This window comes from Mustela nigripes, chromosome 10, assembly GCF_022355385.1.
Source record: "Mustela nigripes isolate SB6536 chromosome 10, MUSNIG.SB6536, whole genome shotgun sequence".
Taxonomy (NCBI): domain Eukaryota; kingdom Metazoa; phylum Chordata; class Mammalia; order Carnivora; family Mustelidae; genus Mustela; species Mustela nigripes.
Window position 1 is genome coordinate 23,096,390 of NC_081566.1, and position 19,493 is coordinate 23,115,882.

At 41.9% G+C, this 19,493-nt stretch overlaps 1 protein-coding gene across 2 annotated transcripts in view; it reads right to left on the reverse strand.

Annotated features, from left to right (window-relative positions):
* The window catches only part of SOAT1 (sterol O-acyltransferase 1), a 76,252-nt gene that overhangs the window by 10,758 nt on the left and 46,001 nt on the right, over positions 1 to 19,493 (reverse strand). For both annotated transcript variants that reach the window (XM_059412810.1, XM_059412809.1), the window contains 7 exons: positions 10,707 to 10,855; positions 8,843 to 8,902; positions 4,904 to 5,011; positions 3,056 to 3,338; positions 2,215 to 2,293; positions 1,631 to 1,712; positions 1,276 to 1,321 (listed from right to left, as the gene is read on the reverse strand). In XM_059412810.1, the coding sequence (XP_059268793.1) occupies positions 1,276 to 1,321; positions 1,631 to 1,712; positions 2,215 to 2,293; positions 3,056 to 3,338; positions 4,904 to 5,011; positions 8,843 to 8,902; positions 10,707 to 10,855 (807 nt within the window). The remainder of the gene's footprint in view (positions 1 to 1,275; positions 1,322 to 1,630; positions 1,713 to 2,214; positions 2,294 to 3,055; positions 3,339 to 4,903; positions 5,012 to 8,842; positions 8,903 to 10,706; positions 10,856 to 19,493) is intronic.

The following is a 19,493-nucleotide window of genomic DNA, read 5'->3' on the forward strand; positions in this document are numbered from 1 at the left end:
CTGAGATGGAGCCCCACATCAGGCTCTCTGCTCAGCAGGGAGCCTGCTTCCCTCTCTCTCTCTGCCTGCCTCTCTGCCTACTTGTGATCTCTGTGTCAAATAAATACAATCTTTAAAAAAAAAGTAAAGAGTGGGGGGAAATTAACGTAGGTGCTTACTAAAGTAACCAAACGGAAAGCATTTAAACTCTTTTATTGCTTTTGACTTTGGCAAGACAAACACCATCTACTGGACTGGTAAAGAGTTTGAAAGACTTCAGAAAGAGGTCTAAAGTTCCCAGTAGACATGAATTTACCAACACTCTAAATAAATTATTATTATAAATTTGAATCTCCATGTGTAAGGGCTTGCCCCTCCCAGAGGAACTTGGACCCCGCTTGTAGGGGTGGGGCAGGTCAGGTGGAGATGTCCAATCGGTGCGGCATGTGTATATCCACTAGGGTGAATTGAGATCCTATTGACCACCTGTATAGGGGTGGGGCTCAACCAACCGCATATAGTTTGCTGTGCGCATAAAGTTTGCTGTGCGCATAAAGTTTGCTGTGCGCATAAAGTTTGCTGTGCGAGGCTAGCAGGGGAAGAGGAGAGCTGTGACGGGAGCAGAAGGAAGAATCAGTGGAGTGGAAGAGTCAGCAGAGTGGAGGAGCTGTAACAGCTCTTGTAAGAGCTATAACCGCTGCCAGCAGTCTCTGCGCTGACAGTCTCTGGTGGTCCCGCCTCCGGCGGCCCGGAGCGGCTGCCTGCAGCCTCCAACAGTTGCACTGATGACGGTCCCGAGACGCCAGCGGCCCTGAGATGCCAACAGCCCGGAGATGCCAACAGCCCCTAACAGCCAGCAGCCTCACCGCAAAATGCCTCACCACCCCAAGCCACGAGCGGCTTTGTCCACAGCGGTGGCTTCCTCTGGGTGGCAGCCTTGTCAGAGTGGCATCGTGGGGAGCAGAGTCTCTGTCATCCGGGTTGTCCTCCTTGTCATCGTCGCTGTCATCGTTGCCTCTTCGTCCTCGGGAGCAGCCTCGTCCCCGGGAAGTGGTCTTGTCCAGAATGGCCTCTTCTTGAGAGTGACCTTGTTGGGATCATCATCATGGTCTTTTCCTTATCTCTTGTCTTTTCCTTATCTCTTAAAGAGAGCCCTGACCGGTCAGTTTGATTCTTGATGCTTGGCTCGAAATCAAGTTTTGCTTGACCTTCGCTTTGTATCAGTCTCGTTCCTTTGATCACGGACCCTAACACATGCCCCACTAATCTACAAAACTTATAAAGAAAAAAACTCACCTGTAAAAACTGCATAGCAACATAACCCCATCTTACAGTGGGAGTCCTAAAAAGAAACAAAATAAGTTTTCTAAATAAAGTAAGTTGTACTTTAATAAGATCCTCGTAATGTTTTCTCCACAGAGAACACGTCATTTTTCCCACGTGGAATGCCTGTATAATTCTGTCAAGAATTACCATAATCAAACTGGACTGCTAGAATCACCATCTGGGGCTTTCCCAAGCCAGCAAGAAAGTTAAAACTCATTTTACATTCGTTGTAACCCTACATGAACTGGCCCCCTGCCTACCTATCCCACCTCATTCATGCTACACTTCTGCTGCTCAACACATTTCTGGTTCACAGAACGGATACCTGGGATAGTTGTCACGGTAGATGAGGGTAGGTGCAAACAGGAAATATAGGTACTGGTTGACTGTGGGTATTGGAATCGTCTCTGGAAAAGGAAAACTCTGGTTAGATCAGACACTCTTCAGTTTTTTCCAGCAAAACTAAAAGGGAGAAATAAGCATATAATAGGGAAGAGTAAAAAAATGACTTCTCTTAGCTCGTAGCATTTCTTATCTCCCAGAGTGACTTCTTACCCTTATATTGATTCAGTATTGCCAATTCCTCTAAACTAAGCTATTTCTGTGACTCAAAATACCTTCTAGAGTTTGAAGCAGCAATTCAAAGAGTAAGCACACATGGAGGTAATGAGTCTATTAACACTCTATAAAAGTAAGGTAAAGTTTAACACTCCGGTGATGAGTGTTTTTAAATGGTAGGTACAAAGTCAAAACAGGGAACAATGAAGAAATAGTGAGATAGTCTTCCAAATCAATATGGATCCTACATCTTTAAAATCCAACATAACATCCACAGAATGTAAAACGCCATCCCACTGAAAAGTTTGAAATACTCCATTGAATAATCCTTGACCTAACGAAATTACATACCTGATTTCTCCTTAGCTGAATTTAGTACCCGAGGCACATTCTCTCTGACAAATGAATGGGCTTTCATTACGAAACGAATCTACAAAAGGAGGGGAGAGGGGAAAAAAGATGAACTTTTCTGCCACTGTCTTGTCTCCTATAAGCAACCCCAGAACAGCACTAAATCATATGAAGAACTTCCTAATTTTGCATACACCAACTCGAATTCATGTTTATGGAATAAAGCAAATGAAAAACAAAGTGTAAAGACGGACAAGTTATTACTCAAATTATTTTACATCTAACAGCATTATCTATTATAGTTATATTACAGTAAGAAATTAAAAGCCTGATCAAAGACAGTCTCCTGAAACAGTCCTTCAGAGCATAACAGACAGCCAATTTAAGTCCAAAAATTCTGAAGGGTGTATAAACAAAATAAATCCTTTATTCAGACAGCAACAGTTTATATGACAGAACAATGAATCTGATAACCTCAAAGGCAGAGTTTTTTTTTAATTTTTTTTAAAGGCAGAGTTTTTAATTACAAAACAACTTTATCATTTAAATGACTTCTACAAAATAAATAAAAATAAGTGACTTCTACAAAGTGTTCAAGAATAAAATCTGAATTCGTCCTAAACAGCTCAATATAATTTAATTACCAAGAATCAAAGAACACTGAAGCTAGTATGAATTTTAAGACATGAGATGATCTAGTTTAAAACTTTAATTTTATAAATACTAGCATGAAGAACTAACAGGAAAACTGACCCAACTAATACAATTGAAAGTAAAAGAATACCAGTATTATTATTTTGACAAAACATAGCATTGCATCGGGCAATCCTCAAAACCTTACCTGTTCAAGTATAACAATGCACCGGGAAGCTGGTGGTAGTGTATATGCCAATACAACATACGTTGGTCCCAAACCTAGAACGCCAATCTGGAAGACCATGAAAAGGAAGCAATGGAAGAGAGAATGGACCAGTGGGTGAGTACTCCTGCTATAACCTCTGGCCCAACGTTGAAAGAGGAAATAGGGAACACCAAGTGTACTCAAGAACATAGTACACCATGTCCACATAGCAATAGGAAGTTTGCCAAAAGCGTAAGACAGGAGACTGAACTCGAGCACCAGCCTGGAGAGAAAAAGCACAGAGAAAGAGCACAAAAGTAAATTTTCAATATGCACTAACTGACTCACAGAACTCAAAAAACTTTTACACCTAGAACTCTCAAACTTAGAAAATACAACAACATTAATCCATTGTGGTCAAGAGGGTAAAGTTGTATGAGAAGAAAAGGTGCTTCTAAGCCTCTGCTTCACAATATAACCCAACAATAAATATTCTAAAAGTCCTAAAGTAATATAGTATTTGAACATAAGATACCCAAGATGACCTAAAATAATAAAACTTCAAGCCATGATTAGAGTCTATCATTAATAAATTTTAAACTCTAAGTAATTTAATACATAAAAGTATTCAAACAGCAATCACCTATGTTCAAAAGATGATTTTTCAGGGAGCGCCTGGGCGGCTCAGTGGGTTAAAGCCTCTGCCTTCGGCTCAGGTCATGATCCCAGCGTCCTGGGATCCAGCCCCACATCAGGCTCTCTGCTCAGCCAGTAGCCTGCTTCCCTTCCTCTCTCTCTGCCTGCCTCTCTGTCTACTTGTGCTCGCTCTCTCTGTCAAATAAATAAATAAAATCTTTAAAAAAAAAAAAAAAAGATGATTTTTCAGAAATAAGAATTCAAAAATCTATTAATACACTATTATACCATTACCTCAAAATATAATTTTCTAATAATGTACGTAATTTGGTGGATGATGACCACACTGTCATTTTTAAAGTTTTATTTCACTTTTATATTAAAAAGAAAAGTTTTTCAGGGCACCTAAGTGGCCCAATCAGTTGGGTGTCTGACTGTTTCAGAACAGGTCATGATCTCCAAGTCCTGGGATGGAGCCCTGAGTCAGGCTCCACCTACAATCTGCAGTCTGCTTCAGACTCCTCCCCACTGCCCTCTCTCTTCCCCACCCCACCCTCTGCCCCCACCCCCACTCATGCACAAAAGCTTATGCACTCTCTCACTAAAAAATAAATCTTTAAAAGAAAAGGTTTTCGGGTGCCTGGGTGGCTCAGTGGGTTAAAGCCTCTGCTTTCGGCTCAGGTCATGGTCTCAGGGTCCTGGGATCGAGCCCCGCATCGGGCTTTCTGCTCAGCAGGGAGCCTGCTTCCTCCTCTCTCTCTCTGCCTGCCTCTCTGCCTACTTGTGATCTGTCAAATAAATAAAATCTTAAAAAAAAAAAGAAAAGAAAAGGTTTTCAAACATTAAATTCTAATAAGCTACTTATTTTTTATAATAACCTGAAATGCATACCACAGTGAGAAAATTTTTAAATCATATATACAAAATTCTCCCATCTGGAAAATTACCTAGAAACTACCAATTATGGACTCCTAAAATAGACCATTTTAAAAATAAAGGTAAAAAATTAAATAAATAAAAGTAATAAAACTTCTAATATTCCTTTTAGTTGTCCTTTTGGGAGAAAAGAATCTCACCCTCCAATCAGCTGCTTTGCGATTTTCTGAAGCAAATTCACCCGAAACACCAAAATTTACCAAAATTTAAATAATACCATGAAAACTCCCAACACCCCATGCATCAACTAGCCAAACGTCTTTTTTCTTGTCTTACCTTCCTTCATCAATGTAATCTACAACAAGTGTGCTGAGGATGAACAGAATGAGGAGGGCAATAAACATGTGATAGATTGTTCTGATGTGGTCCACCTCAAACAGCTCACTGTAAATACAGTTCGAACAAATGAAATTATATTTCATTTTAAAGCACCATACATTAAAGTCTTTAAGGCAGTTCAGCAAATTCTTAACCCACCCTCAAATAGTAATCATGATTAAACATCTCCAAGAGGAATGACAGAATATGAAACGTGAAGCACAGACCATAAATGCCACGACCACGGTAAAAACTGAATGTGAAAGCTTAGGGTAAGGCTCTTTCCAATAAAATGATACTACCCTGAGAGAACAGTATGGGTATCAAACACTTAAGCAAATGGGAGCGTTTTTGAAAACCTGCCGAAAGTGAGTGCTTCTCAGGTAGGCAAAACAGGAAACGCAAAAGCTATTCCAAATGTTAACAAGTGTTTGTCTTTAATCCTATTACATTCCACTCCCTATACCTAACTACTATTAAGTGCTATTCTATAATCCAACTACTACCCTACATGTCTATAAACTTAACCATTTACAAATATCGTTATTTTCTATCCTCACCTATCTTTTTATTTGATTAAAACAGGGCTATTTCCAAAATAGAGCAGTGACTTTCCAGATGACATTTTCTTCGAGAGGTAATTTCTTGTATTTCACTAAAACAAATTTTTTAGCCTTGTTTTTGCGAAGATGTGTGCTCATATCTACATTAACTTTTCAAAAATATTTTAGATTACCCTGGATTAAGGATCTTCAAATTCCAGTAAAAATCAACCTGAGCCATAAAATATGTGTTTTACTTCCCTGGTTAAAAAAATGTTTTGAGGGGGTGCCCAGATGGCTCAGTTGGTTACGCATCCATCCAACTCTGAGTTTCAGCTCAGGTCATGATTTAGCCTTTTTAAAATATTTTCTGTTTAATTTAAATTCAATTAGCCAACATATAGCAAGTACATCATTCGTTTTTAATGTAGTGTTCAATGATTCATTAGTTGTATGTAACACCCAGTGTTCCATCATGCGCCCTCCTTAATGTTCATCACCCAGTTACCCCAGCCCCCACCCACTTCCCTTTCCAGTTTGTTTCCTGGAGTCAAGATTCTGTCATGGTTTTTTTCTCCCTCTCTGACTTCTTCCCATTCAGTTTTTCCTCCCTTCTGTCCTCTGTCCTATTTCTTATATCCCACATATGACTGAAACTCTCCTCCAGTTACATCCATGTTGATGCAAAAGTTAGGTATTCATCCTTTCTGATGCCTGAGTAATACTCCATTGTATGTATGAACCACATCATTACCAATTCATCTGTTGAAGGACATCTCGGCTGCTTCCACAGTGTGGCCATTGTGGACACTGCTGCTATGAACACTGGGGTGCATGTGCCCCTTCTTTTCACTATATCTATATCTTTGGGGCAGATATCCAAGAGTACAATTCCTGGTTGTAGGGTAGCTTTATTTTTTAACTTTTTAAGGAACCTCCATACTGTTTTCCAGAGTGGCTGCACCATCTTCATTCCCACCAACAGTGTTAAGAGGGTTCCCCTTTCTCCATATCCTCACCAACACCTGTTATTCCCTGTCTTGTTAATTTTAGCCATTCTAACTAGTGTGAGGTGGTATTGTTCTTTTTAGCCTTTCTTTCAGCAGGGCACTGGCAGGGCTTTGTGCTTAGCAGGGACTCTGCTTCCCTGCTGCGTCTACCCCTCTCCCAACTGCTGCATGTGCACGCATTCCTTCTCTCCAAAATAAATAAAATCTCTTTTAAAAAGCTTTATAGGGGCGCCTGGGTGGCTCAGTTGGTTAAGCCGCTGCCTTCGGCTCAGGTCCCAGGTCATGGGATAAAGTCCCTCATTGGGCTCTCTGCTCAGTGGGGAGCCTACTTCTCCACAACCCCCGCACCCCGCCTCTCTGCCTACTTGTGATCTGTCAAATAAATAAATAAAATCTTAAAAACAACAACAACAACAATAAAAAAAAACTTTGGGGCGCCTGGGTGGCTCAGTGGGTTGGGCTGCTGCCTTAGGCTCGGGTCATGATCTCAGGGTCCTGGGATCGAGTCCCACATTGGGCTCTCTGCTCAGCAGGGAGCCTGCTTCCCTCTCTCTCTGCCTGCCTGTCTGCCTACTTGTGATCTCTGTCTGTCAAATAAACAAATAAAATCTTTAAAAAAAAAAAAAAAAAAAAAAAAAAAAAACTTTGTAATTAAAGTATACTTTAGGGGTTCCGGGGTAGCTCAACTGGTTGAGCAACTGCCTTCAGCTCAGGTCATGATCCTGGAGTCCTGGGATCAAGTCCCACATCAGGCTCCCTGCTCAGCAGGGGGTCGGCTTCTCTCTCTGACCTTCCTCCTCTCATGCTTGCATGCCCTCATTCTCTTTCTTAAATAAATAAATAAAATCTTCAAAAAACAAAAAATAAAAAAATAAAAAGCTTTGTAATTGAAGTACACTGTAGGGGCACCCAGGTGGCTCAATCGTTTGAGCATCTGCCTTTAGCTCAGGTCATGGTTAGAGGGTCCTGGGACTAAGGCCCAACCATGGGTTCCCTGTTCAGCAGGGAGCCTGCTTCTCCCAATACTCCATGTTCCTGCTGTCTGACTATCTGTAAATAAGTAACTTTTTTGTTTTTTAAAGTGCTCTTTTTTTCATATAGTACAATTCTATCATTACAATCTTCTAATGTTCAAAATAATTTATCTTCCCCTAGATATATGGCCTTCTCATCAAATAGATCAAGGTGGTGTACAGAAAGTAAACTGTGGTAAGTGTAAGATGTTGTTTTTTAAAAAGCACATTACAGGACGCCTGGGTGGTTCCGTTGGTTAAGCAGTTGCCTTCGGCTCAGGTCATGATCCGGCGTCCTGGGATCGAGTCCCGCATCGGGCTCCTTGCTCAGCAGGGAGCCTGCTTCTCCCTCTGTCTCTGCCTGCCATTCTGTCTGCCTGTGCTCGCTCTCTCTCCCTCTCTCTGACAAATAAATAAAATATTTTAAAAACAATAAATAAAAATTAAAATTAAAATTAAAAAAGCGCATTAAGGGATGCCTGGGTGGCTCAGTCAGTTAAGCTGCTGCCTTCAGCTCAGGTAATGATCCCAGCATCCTGGGATCGAGTCCCACATTGGGCTCCTTGCTCAGCAGAGTCTGCTTCTCTCTGCGCCTCTGCCTGCCACTCTGCCTGCTTGTGCGCTTGCACTTGCACTTGCTCTCTCTCTCTCTCACTGACAAATAAATAAGCACATTAAGACACTCAAAGTAATTTTCACCAGCCCAACTATTTCAGATGACCTATCCTAACACAGGTGAAACTGCAGCAGTATTCTGAGGAACAATTGAGTAAATAAATAAATCATCTACTCAGAGAACAGTACAAAAGAAATATTCATTGTCTACCCAAAGCACATCTTTTTCCGTTCACACATGAGGTCCCATAAGTAATTTATACTGTCTAATTTTCTCTATAAAATTCACACAATCAGGGTTTTAAAGTAAGTCTGAGAAAACTATCAGGTTTCTAAGCTGACTAGCCATTAAGAGATAAAAAATACATAATATACCAAGAAACACCACCACCAAAACACTCATGAGGGGTATACCTAATTAGAAAACACTTGTTCTAGCTTTGGGGGTAACCAGTTTTCTCTGTATACAACTTCAAGAAATTTGTCAGAGGACAGATAACTATGTTCACCTCTAACCCCGCCTTTGAAACTACATATAGAACCAGAAAATCACAAAAGAGGAGCAAGACAGCAAATGTACAAGAAGTACCAAAACTAATGATCTCCATGAATTCAGAACAAACTCATTAAACATGTAAAGATTAAGCAGTGATTTTAATAATCAGAGTAGTTTTTAATTCAAACTTATAATCAATAAAAGCAACTAAAAATACTCACTCTAAGAGAGATTGCCTTAGAACAAAAATCTTTCCATGTTCTGGAGGTGCTCTGAAATCTCTAGGAAGAGCAAAAAATTAAAATAAAATATAAATACTTCAAGTATTTTAAGACATTTAAACCTATGCATAAGAGAAAGAATATATTACTAACTACAGCATGTAATAAAGCACCTTCTCACTGACCCAGGTATCAAGGGTTCTATGCATGTCATTTACTCCTGAAAAATGCAATGAGGTAGATACATGCAGATCTGGTGAGAAGGAAGAAACATTAAGCACACCCCACGAGAGCGGCGCTCAGAAGCACACCGCAGCCCGGCCCCTATGGAAACACATTCCTGGCATCAAACACTGGCAACCCCTCTTCCTTCTCCTAAACATCGCTAAGGTCGGAGATAGGCCTCTAGCCATACTCCAGTTCACAGGCTGTTACTGGTCTGAAACTGTACGAAAATTTATGAGACCTTCACCCTCCCTAATGTCAAAGGACTTCCAACAATCCCTAACACCCTCCTGATCTTATAGGTTGCCTCCAGTTACTAAAATCTCACACAGTGAGTATCTAGCATTATTACCTTTTTTAGGGCTTTCTGCACAACCACCCAACTATTAGTAGTCAAACTGTAATCCAGAACAAGACTGTCAGAGACCACTGGGGCATAAAACTGGAGACAGCATAGAATGGCAATTAGCACATACTGGCCTTTGATAGCTTTCCTTCTGCTGCTCTGGATGCCTGACCAATCAGAAACATATATACACCAACTGCACTGAACTTTACTGCAAGTACTGGATCGAGTACAAAAAAGAGGCTCTTGGGGCACCTAGGTGACTCAGTGGGTTAAGCCTCTGCCTTCGGCTCAGGTCGTGATCCCGGGTCCTGGGATCGAGCCCCGCATTGGGCTCTCTGCTCAGCAGGGAGCCTGCTTCCCTTCCTCTCTCTCTGCCTGCCTCTCTGCCTACTTGTGATCTCTCTCTGTCAAATAAATAAATAAAATCTTTAAAAAAAAAAAAAAAAAAAGAGGCTCTTTACTGATGTGACAAAGGGCATGGACTCCTGAGCAAGGCTCTGGCTTTCAATAGCCACTGTATGATCCTGGACATGTAACTGTCCCACACTTCAGGCATCCTAACTTGCAGCAAGCAGTTCTGGTACCAACCTCGTGGACTCATTGGTTTATTTTTTTTTTTTTTTTAGATTTTTATTTATTATTTATTTGACAGAGAGAGAAATCACAAGTAGGCGGAGAGTCAGGCAGAGAGAGAGAGAGAAGCAGGCTCCCGCTGAGCAAAGAGCCCGATGCGGGGCTCGATCCCAGGACACTGAGATCATGACCTGAGCCGAAGGCAGCGGCTTAATCCACTGAGCCACCCAGGCGCCCCTGGACTCATTGGTTTAAACGTAGAACATGCAACAAGTGTTGGCTCTTTTGTTCTGTAAGTCAACACAGTCTTCAATGATGTACAGATTTATTATAATCCTCATATTAAGATGAAGAAACCCAGGGTGCCTGGGTGGCTCAGTGGGTTGGGCCTCTGCCTTTGGCTCAGGTCATGGGATCAAGCCCCACACCAAACCTGCACCGGGCTCTCTGTTCAGCAGGGAGCCTGCCTCCCTCTCACTCTGCCTGCCTCTCTGCCTACTTGTGATCTGTCAAATAAATAAATAAAATATTAAAAAAAAGAAGAAGAAGAAGAAGAAATCCACCTTTCAAGTGGTTAATTTGCCCAAGGCAACACAGAGCTAATAAAAAGTGGCACCACGGTGTGAAACCAGGCATTTTTACTGCAGTACTGATTCTGACCACTGAGCATTATCAGAGAACATGTCTGCACCAAAAGAAACTAATACTCATACTTACTTAGCTCTGTGGTTGTTCTCTCCTTCAAGAACAGAAAAGCTTGTGATAGCACACCCACCATTGTCTAAGGATGCTGATTTTTCAATGAGACTGTTCACAAAATCATCAAAGTGACTGCCAACTTCCTTCATAAAAAATGGCTTCAATTCCTAGAATTTTAAAGCAAATTAAAAACAAAAAACATTAGGAACAAACACACGCTTGTGGATTATTAACATTTTTCCAAAGAATTCTCTTAAACAGAGATGGATCAAAGAAGTCCATGTTAAATCACTTCACAGAAGTAAAAACAGAAAATTGGTTTCTATACAACAGCTACTAGGAGATGATTAAAAGTGTCTTTTCTGAGCTAGGAGTTGAGCTGGAACCTCAAAAACATTGGAAGAATTAAGATTTAAGTGAAAAGGGGTACGAAGAGACAATGGAAACACTGTCCCATGTAGAAGGGAAATGTTAGTTCTGGGCACTGCTGTTCCAGGCACTAGAGATACAACAATGAATAAAGCCAAGTCCCCACCTCCATGAAACTTAAATTTCCAATGAGGGTAGACAGGACACAGAGAATGCCAAATGGTGGTACAGAAAAAAATAATGCAGAGGTATGAGGGGTCAGCGGACGTGTTTTTCACAGAGGTCAAAGGAAAGCCTCAAACACAGCATAACATTGGAGATTTGAAGAGGGCAAGTTAGTGGGTACCTATGGGAAAAGTAGCAGGAAGAAAAAAAGCACTAGCGTAGAAAGTCCTAAAGCAGGGAACCTGGATGGGTTTGAGAAGCAGCAAGGAAGGAGGATGTCAAAGCTTAAGAGGAGTGTAAGACCTGAGATTAGAAGAGAAGGCAGGGGTAGGGTACGTGCCTGACTGGCTCAGTTGGTAGGTAGAACAAGTGACTTTTTATCTTGGGGTCCTGTGTTCAAGCCCCACACTGGAAGAAGAGCCTACTCTAAAAAAAAAAAAAAAAATCAGGGGCGGCTCAATGGGTTAAGCCACTGCCTTCGGCTCAGGTCATGATCTCAGGGTCCTGGGATCGAGCCCTGCATTAGGCTCTCTGCTCAGCGGGGAGCCTGCTCCCCACCCCCACCTGCCTCTGCCTACTTGTGATCTCTCTGTCAAATATATAAATAAAATCTTTAAAAAATAAAATAAAATAAAATAAAATTTAAAAATAATAAAAATAAATAAAGAAGAAAGGGGGGGGCGGCTAAACCATGTAAGGTTTTAAAACTTTGCTCCCTACTCACATCAGTCCTCTGAAATTTTACTCGACTTTGAGAAAGAGGCCTGGAATTTTTAGCTGTGGCTAAGGATGTCAAGCCATTTCTTTTTTTTTTTATATTTTATTTATTTATTTGAGAGAGAGACAGCGAGAGAGAGCATGAGCGAGGAGAAGGTCAGAGGGAGAAGCAGACTCCCCGTGGAGCTGGGAGCCCGATGCGGGACTCGATCCCAGGAATCCAGGATCATGACCTGAGCCGAAGGCAGTCGTCCAACCAACTGAGCCACCCAGGCGTCCCTCAAGCCATTTCTTTTAACAAGGATTCCTCCTACTCTGCAACCAGTCTCCTTCCCAGTTAAGTACTGGATTAAGCAGACCAGAAATATGAAAAAAAAATCATTAATACATGTTACACAAATGCCAGTAAAAGCTATTAAATATCAGGTCCTAATCCACCCAACTCAAAGTGAAGAGCACACAGCCAACGTCTTCCAGCACAAGTCTTGGCTTGGCCTTCCACAAAACCCACCTGCACGCTCCTTTGCCTTACACGACAGAACTTGCAGCTTCCCGTCCTATAGTGAGAACACCTACAACCCCCCACCCACCCTCTTTGTCAACTGTACCCTTTTCTTTTCCCCCTTCCTTCTATTTCCTTCCTTCTGCTCCATATTCCAAAAACTCCTATCTTTTAATCTTTTCCCGTCACTCCACCAATAAGAATACCCCTTGTTATCCTAACCCAGTATCCAACCCCCAAAAAACCCACTATCCAACCCAAGGAACCAAACAGATCTGGACGACTAGGGATATTTTTATTCAGCACCAAAGGTGCTGAGCAAGATACACACAGCCCTGGTCTCACTGAGCTCACCGTCCATCAATGAAGAAAGACGTAATTTATTCACAGTGTAGTGAATGTCACAAAGGGGCATTCCGACTAATAGAACAGGGGAAAGAGAAGAGAAAGAGTAAAAGAAGAATCACAGGCATCTCAACAGCGTGAGAGCCAGCATAAGGTGTACAGATGTCAAGTCTCCTTGTAACTTCCTTTCACAACAGCCTCGCCCCGACATCCCGTCTACAACCCCAACCCCTCACACCAAAGACAGGACAGAACACATCTCAGGAATGGTGTACTAAAAAGAGCTCTATTTCATTTTTTTTTTTTTTTTAAGATTTTATTTATTTGACAGACACAAGTAGGCAGAGAGGCAGGCAGAGGGCGGGGGGAAGCAGGCCCCCGGCTAAGGAGAAAACCCGATGCAGGGCTCGTTCCCAGGACCCTAAGATCATGACCTGAGCCAAGGCGAAGGCTTAACCTACTGAGCCACCCAGGCAGCCCCAAAAGTTCCATTTTAATATGATTAATTTGTGTCTCCTTTCCCTGCAGTAAAATTTATATGCAGGAAGGAAAAAGAGGTCTTTAGTGCTGAGTAGTGAAGTAGTAAAGAGACAGAAGCTTTCTGCCAGGCAGACCTGGGTTCAAATACTACCTCCACCACCAAGTGTGGTGGCCTCAGGCAAGCTCTTTCACTTTTATGAGCAGTTACTCAAGTGCAAAGTTGAGATGAATAAAAACATCTAACTTACTAAACTAGTGTAAATTTTTTTAAAAGCCCCAAAACAAATCCCCTGCAAAAAATGCCCAGCACAGTACCTGACACAGTCATCACCTTACAGCTGTCTGCTGCTCTACCCAGTCAGAACCAACCAATGAAGAGGGGGAAAAAAAATGCACAATAAAAATCATCCTATAACTATTTTTTATGTCTATTTTTATTTAAATTCCAGTTAGTGGGGGCACCTGAGTGGCTCAGCTGGTTAAGTATCTGCCTTCAGCTCAGGTCATAAAATTCCAGGGTCCTGGGGTCCCCATCGGGCTCCCCGCTCAGTGGCAGCCTGCTTCTCCCTATCCTTCTGCCTCCCCCTGCTTGTGCTCTGTCAAATAAATTAAATCTTTAAAAATAAGTAAGTAGGGGTGCCTGGGTGGCTCAGTGGGTTAAGGCCTCTGCCTTCAGCTCAGGGCATTATCCCAAGTTCCTGCGATCAAGCCCCGCCATCAGGCTCTCTGCTCGGCAGCAGAAAGATTGCTTCCTCCTCTTCTGCCTGACTCTCTGCCTACTTGTGATCTCGGTCTGTCAAATAAATAAATAAAATATTTTTAAAAATAAATAAATAAATTGCAGTTAGTTAACATACAGTGTAGTAATATTAGCTTCAGGTGTATGATATAATGATTCAACATTTCTTTTCTTTTTTTTAAAGATTTTATTTATTTATTTATTTATTTATTTGACAGAGAGAAATCACAAGTAGATGGAGAGGCAGGCAGAGAGAAACAGAGGGAAGCAGGCTCCCCGCTGACCAGAGAGCCCAATGCAGGACTCGATCCCAGCACCCTGAGATCATGACCCGAGCCGAAGGCAGCAGTTTAACCCACTGAGCCACCCAGGCACCCCAATGATTCAACATTTCTACACAACACCAGTGCTCATTAGAAGTGCCCTCCCTCATCCCCATCACCTGTTTAAATCAACCCCCACTCCCGCCCCTCTGGTGACCATCAGTTCTCTCCAGCTCAGTCTGTTGGTTTGTCTTTCTCTTTTCCCACCTATGCTCATGTGTTTTGTTTCTTAAATTCCACATAAATGAAATGCCTTTCTCTGACTGACTTCTGCTTAGCATAATACTCCACCCATGTCACTGCAATAGAACTATTAAAAGGAAATAATTCAAGTCTACCACATCCCTGTACACAGCATTATACTAACCAGACGCCTAATATGCATTTCTTTTTTAAAAAAATTATTATTAACATGGGGCGCCTGGGTGGCTCAGTGGGTTAAGCCACTGCCTTCAGCTCAGGTCATGATCTCAGGGTCCTGGGATGGAGCCCTACATCGGGCTCTCTGCACGGCAGGGAGCCTGCTTCCCTTCCTCTCTCTCTGCCTGCCTCTCTGCCTACTTGTGATCTCTCTCTGTCAAATAAATAAATAAAATCTTTAAAAAAAAAAAAAAAAAGAAAGAAAAGGTCAAATAATTAAAAAAATATATTAACATACAATGTATTATTTGCCCAGGAGTACAGGTCTGTGAATCACCAGGCCTACACACTTCACAGCTCTCACCACAACACATACCCTCCCCAATGTCCATAACCCAGCCACCCTCTCTATACCCCCTTCCCCCCAGCAACCCTGGTGTTTTGTGAAATTAAGAGTCTCATGGTTTGTCTCCCTTCTGATCCCACCTTCTTTCATTTTTTCTTCCCTACCCCCACAACTCCCCACCATGCCTCTCAAATTCCTCATGTCAGAGAGATCATATGGTAACTGTCTTTCTCTGATGGACTTATTTCGCTCAGCATAACTAATATTCATTTCTTTTTTTTTTTTTAAGATTTTATTTATTTATTTGTCAGAGAGAGAGAGCAAGCACAGGCAGACAGAGTGGAAGGCAGAGTCAGAGGGAGAAGCAGGCTCCCTGCGGAGCAAGGAGCCCGATGTGAGACTCGATCCCAGGACGCTGGGATCATGACCTGAGCCGAAGGCAGCTGCTTAACCAACTGAGCCACCCAGGTGTCCCCTAATATTCATTTCTTAATGCTGAGATTTATCCTCTTCTTCTGAGAATTCAAGTGCACAGGAGCTGCTGCCTCCAGGACACAAGGAAGAACTCAGCTGTGGGCACCAAGTTTCCTTAGCCTTTCCTTTCATGTATCTAAATACTAATGAATATAAAGAGTGAGTGCTTGTTACTATCATTCCCCCATGTAAGAGGAAATACAGAAAAATACATTACAAACAGTGCTCCACTCCTGCCTTTGGAGTTCTTCCCTAATATGAGACTGTCATTAATCAGAACGTCACACTGTGATCATTATAAATCAGAACAACCTGATACTAGTAACCTGAAAAAGGAGACTGGAGTGTTACAGGCTTTCTAATCTGCTGATCTTCTCAACCTCACCTCTATGAATATTAACTTCATTCAGCCCATGGATTATGATTGTCCAAGCATGATGACAGATGGGACAGAAAGACGACCAAAGAAAGGAGGCAGGCAGTGAATTAGAAACTAGAAAAGCAGGTGCTTAAATCACTGTATTTTAGAGCTCAAAGAAACCTCTGACACAGGGCTCTATCGCTCAACCCTGAAACCATGAGCTGAGCCAAAATCAAGAATGAGACACCCAAGTGACTGAGCCACCCAGGCACCCCAAGAAACCTCTTTAAAAAGGGGGGGGGGGGCGAGGTGCCTGGGTGTCTCAGTGGGTTAAAGCCTCTGCCTTCTGCTCAGGTCAGGATCCCAGGATCCTAGGACCAAGTCCTGCATCAGGCTCTCTGCTGAGCAGGGAGCCTGCTTCCTCCCTCTCTGTCTCTCTGCATACTTGTGATCTCTGTCAAATAAATAAATAAAATCTTTTTAAAAAGGGGGGGGAGGGGGCACCTGGGTGGCTCAGTGGGTTAAGCCTCGGCCTTCAGCTCAGGTCATGATCTCAGGGTCCTGAAATCAAGCGGGGAGCCTGCTTCCCCCTCTTTCTCTGTCTCTCTGCCTACTTGTGATCTCTCTCTCTGCCAACTAAATAAATAAAATCTTAAAAAAAAAAAAAAAAAAAAAAAAAAAAGACGACGACGACTTGACTTATTCATTTGAGAGACAGAGCATGCATACACTGGAAGCCCGTATCTCCCTTTCCCCTTCACCCATTCTGCCCATCCCCTTACTCTCTCTCCTCTGAAAGAAATCCCATTTTTAAAATAAGCAGCTGAGGGGCGCCTGGGTGGCTCAGAGGGTTGAGCCCCTGCCTTCGGCTCAGGTCATGGTCCCAGGGTCCTGGGATCGAGCCCCCCATCGGGCTCTCTGCTCAGTAAGGAGCCTGCTTCTCCTTCTCTCTGCCTGCTACTCTGCCTATTTGTGATCTGTCAAATAAATAAATAAAATCTTAAAAAAAAAATTTAAAAAAAAATAAAATAAGCAGCTGAACTGGACAACTTCTAATAATCTAAGAAACACCACCATGAAGCCAAGATCCCACAGTCTGAACACCTACTGAAAGCACTTAGAAGTGAGTTGATAGGAGATGAGGCTGAAGAAGCAAACGCGCTACAGCATGACAGACCCTTAGGCCATTTTAAGAATTTTTTTATTTTTTCCTAAAGGGCAACTGGAAACTAATTATGTTTTAAACACATAACATGCTCAGATCTGCATTTTATTTTATTTTTTTTTTTTTTTAAGATTTTATTTATTTATTTGACACAGAGAGATCACAGTAGGCAGAGAGGCAGGCAGAGAGAGAAGGAAGGGAAGCAGGGCCCCTGCTGAGCAGAGAGCCTGATGCGGGACTTGATCCCAGGACCCTGAGATCATGACCTGAGCCGAAGGCAGCGGCTTAACCCACTGAGCCACCCAGGCGCCCAGATCTGCATTTTAGAAAGATAATTCTTCTAAAAAGCCACCTAAGGAGAGGTTACCTTGAACTGAGTCTTACTTAGAATGACAAAAGAGCAGGGTCATTTATGGATAAATAAAATCACCCTTTCAAAGGTACAAAGGCATGAAAAAAATAAAGGCAGAGAGAAACACAAAGTAAAAACATACACTGAGAACAGGGTATAAAAAATTATACTCCGACTCCACAAGGTCATATTACTTGCTAGACCATGAACTAACTACTTGTTCCCCTGACTCACTGCCTCGCTTTATACAAACAATCTTTTAAACCCACAGTGGTGTGGAACCAGAAACCGGACCTTTTGGGGAAAAACACAGTAATATTGTGGGGTCACACAATAGAACAAGTAATACAATATATAGATCTTAAACTAAATTAACTCGAGAGGTTTCCCCTAACAATTCACTCTAAAGCTACTGCATCTTACTCATTTCTTTCACTGCACTTGATGCCATCTGAAATTCTATATATTTCTATTTCTTGATGCCTTAATGTCTGCCTCCCCAACCTGAGTTTAAACAGCACATCTTTTTGTTAACCACTGCACATCTAGAACTCAGCAAAGGAACTGGAAAGACTGCAGACATTAAGTATATTTCAAAACAGCTTTTGAAACCAACCCCTGGCACTGAAACTCCTACTCATACCACTGCTGACTTTACTCAGTGTCTTCTATCACAAAGCAGAAAGTACTTGTGTAAAAGAACTCCTAGCCCTGCTTTCTTTCTGAAGGTTATGAAGGAAAAGAGACTAAAAATCACTATTGTTGTCATTGTCGGTAATGCCTGGGATTTATTCAACACTTGTGACTGCTAAATGCCAGATACTGTTAGGGGCTTTTATACACTACTAGTTCTAGTTAGAAAACAATCTTTGTGAAATAAGCAACATAATTCCTATTCTGCCTAAGAGAGTGCCAAACTCGAACAAATCAAGTAATGTGACTTGTCCAAGGTCACAGAACTTGTAAGCTAACTAGGATGAGAACGAACGCCCAATCTATATGACTCTGAGTTCATAAAACATTATACTGCTTTCCACTGTACTTGATCTAAAATGTTCTCTATAGGGGCACCTGGGTGGCTCAGTGGGTTAAGCCGCTGCCTTCGGCTCAGGTCCTGATCTCAGGGTCCTGGGATCAAGTCCCGCATCAGGCTCTCCACTCAGCGGGGAGCCTGCTTCCCTCCCTCTCTCTCTCTGCCTACTTGTGATCTTTCTCTGTCAAGTAAATAAACAAAATCTTAAAAATAAAATAAAATAAAATGTTCTCTATAGGGGGGCACCTGGGTGGCTCAGTCATTAAGTGTCTTCCTTCAGCTCAGGTCATGATCCCAGAGTCCTGGGATCGAGCCTTCCATCGGACTCCCTGTTCAGCGGGAAACCTGCCTCTCCCTCTCTCACTTCCCCTGCTTATGTTCCCTCTCTCACGGTCTCTCTCTCTGTCAAATAAATAAATAAAATCTTTAAAAAAATAAAAAATTTTCTATATGCTTAGTACCATAAGCCAAAAATAAAACCTAAAAAAAAAAGTCAACAGTGTATAGGTAGCCTGAAAATGGTAGGTAACCTAATAAATCAGTCCTATGACAAACATTTCATTAGAATGCACCAATGTAAAAGAGGTTTAAAGTCATTAACACTGTGCTGTAATAAAACTCCTCCTCCATATTAAACACACACACACACACACACACACACACACACACACACACTTGTTTGGAAGTCAAGTCTTGAGCATTAACTACTGCATAATCCTTAATACCAGAAGCCAAAGGTACAAGATACCCAACTAATGAAATTAGAGCTCTAAACTATAATCCCTTTTTATTTAAAATAAAATACATCCAGAGCGGTCTCCCAGCTTAAGTCAGACTGCGATATTCCTGGTATCACGTTGTTATTAATACAAACTAAGCTGAAACACATTTATTTTCATCTACTCAGGGAGCTCCCCCATCTTACCCGATTCATATATTCTGCCATTTCTCATCATCTTTACCAACCTCCTTCAGCCATTGTTAAATGTTAGAAAACCAGAGAGAAGTAAAAATACATTCCTAGTAATTAATGATACATTCATACAAATGATTGTGAAATCATTTTATATCACA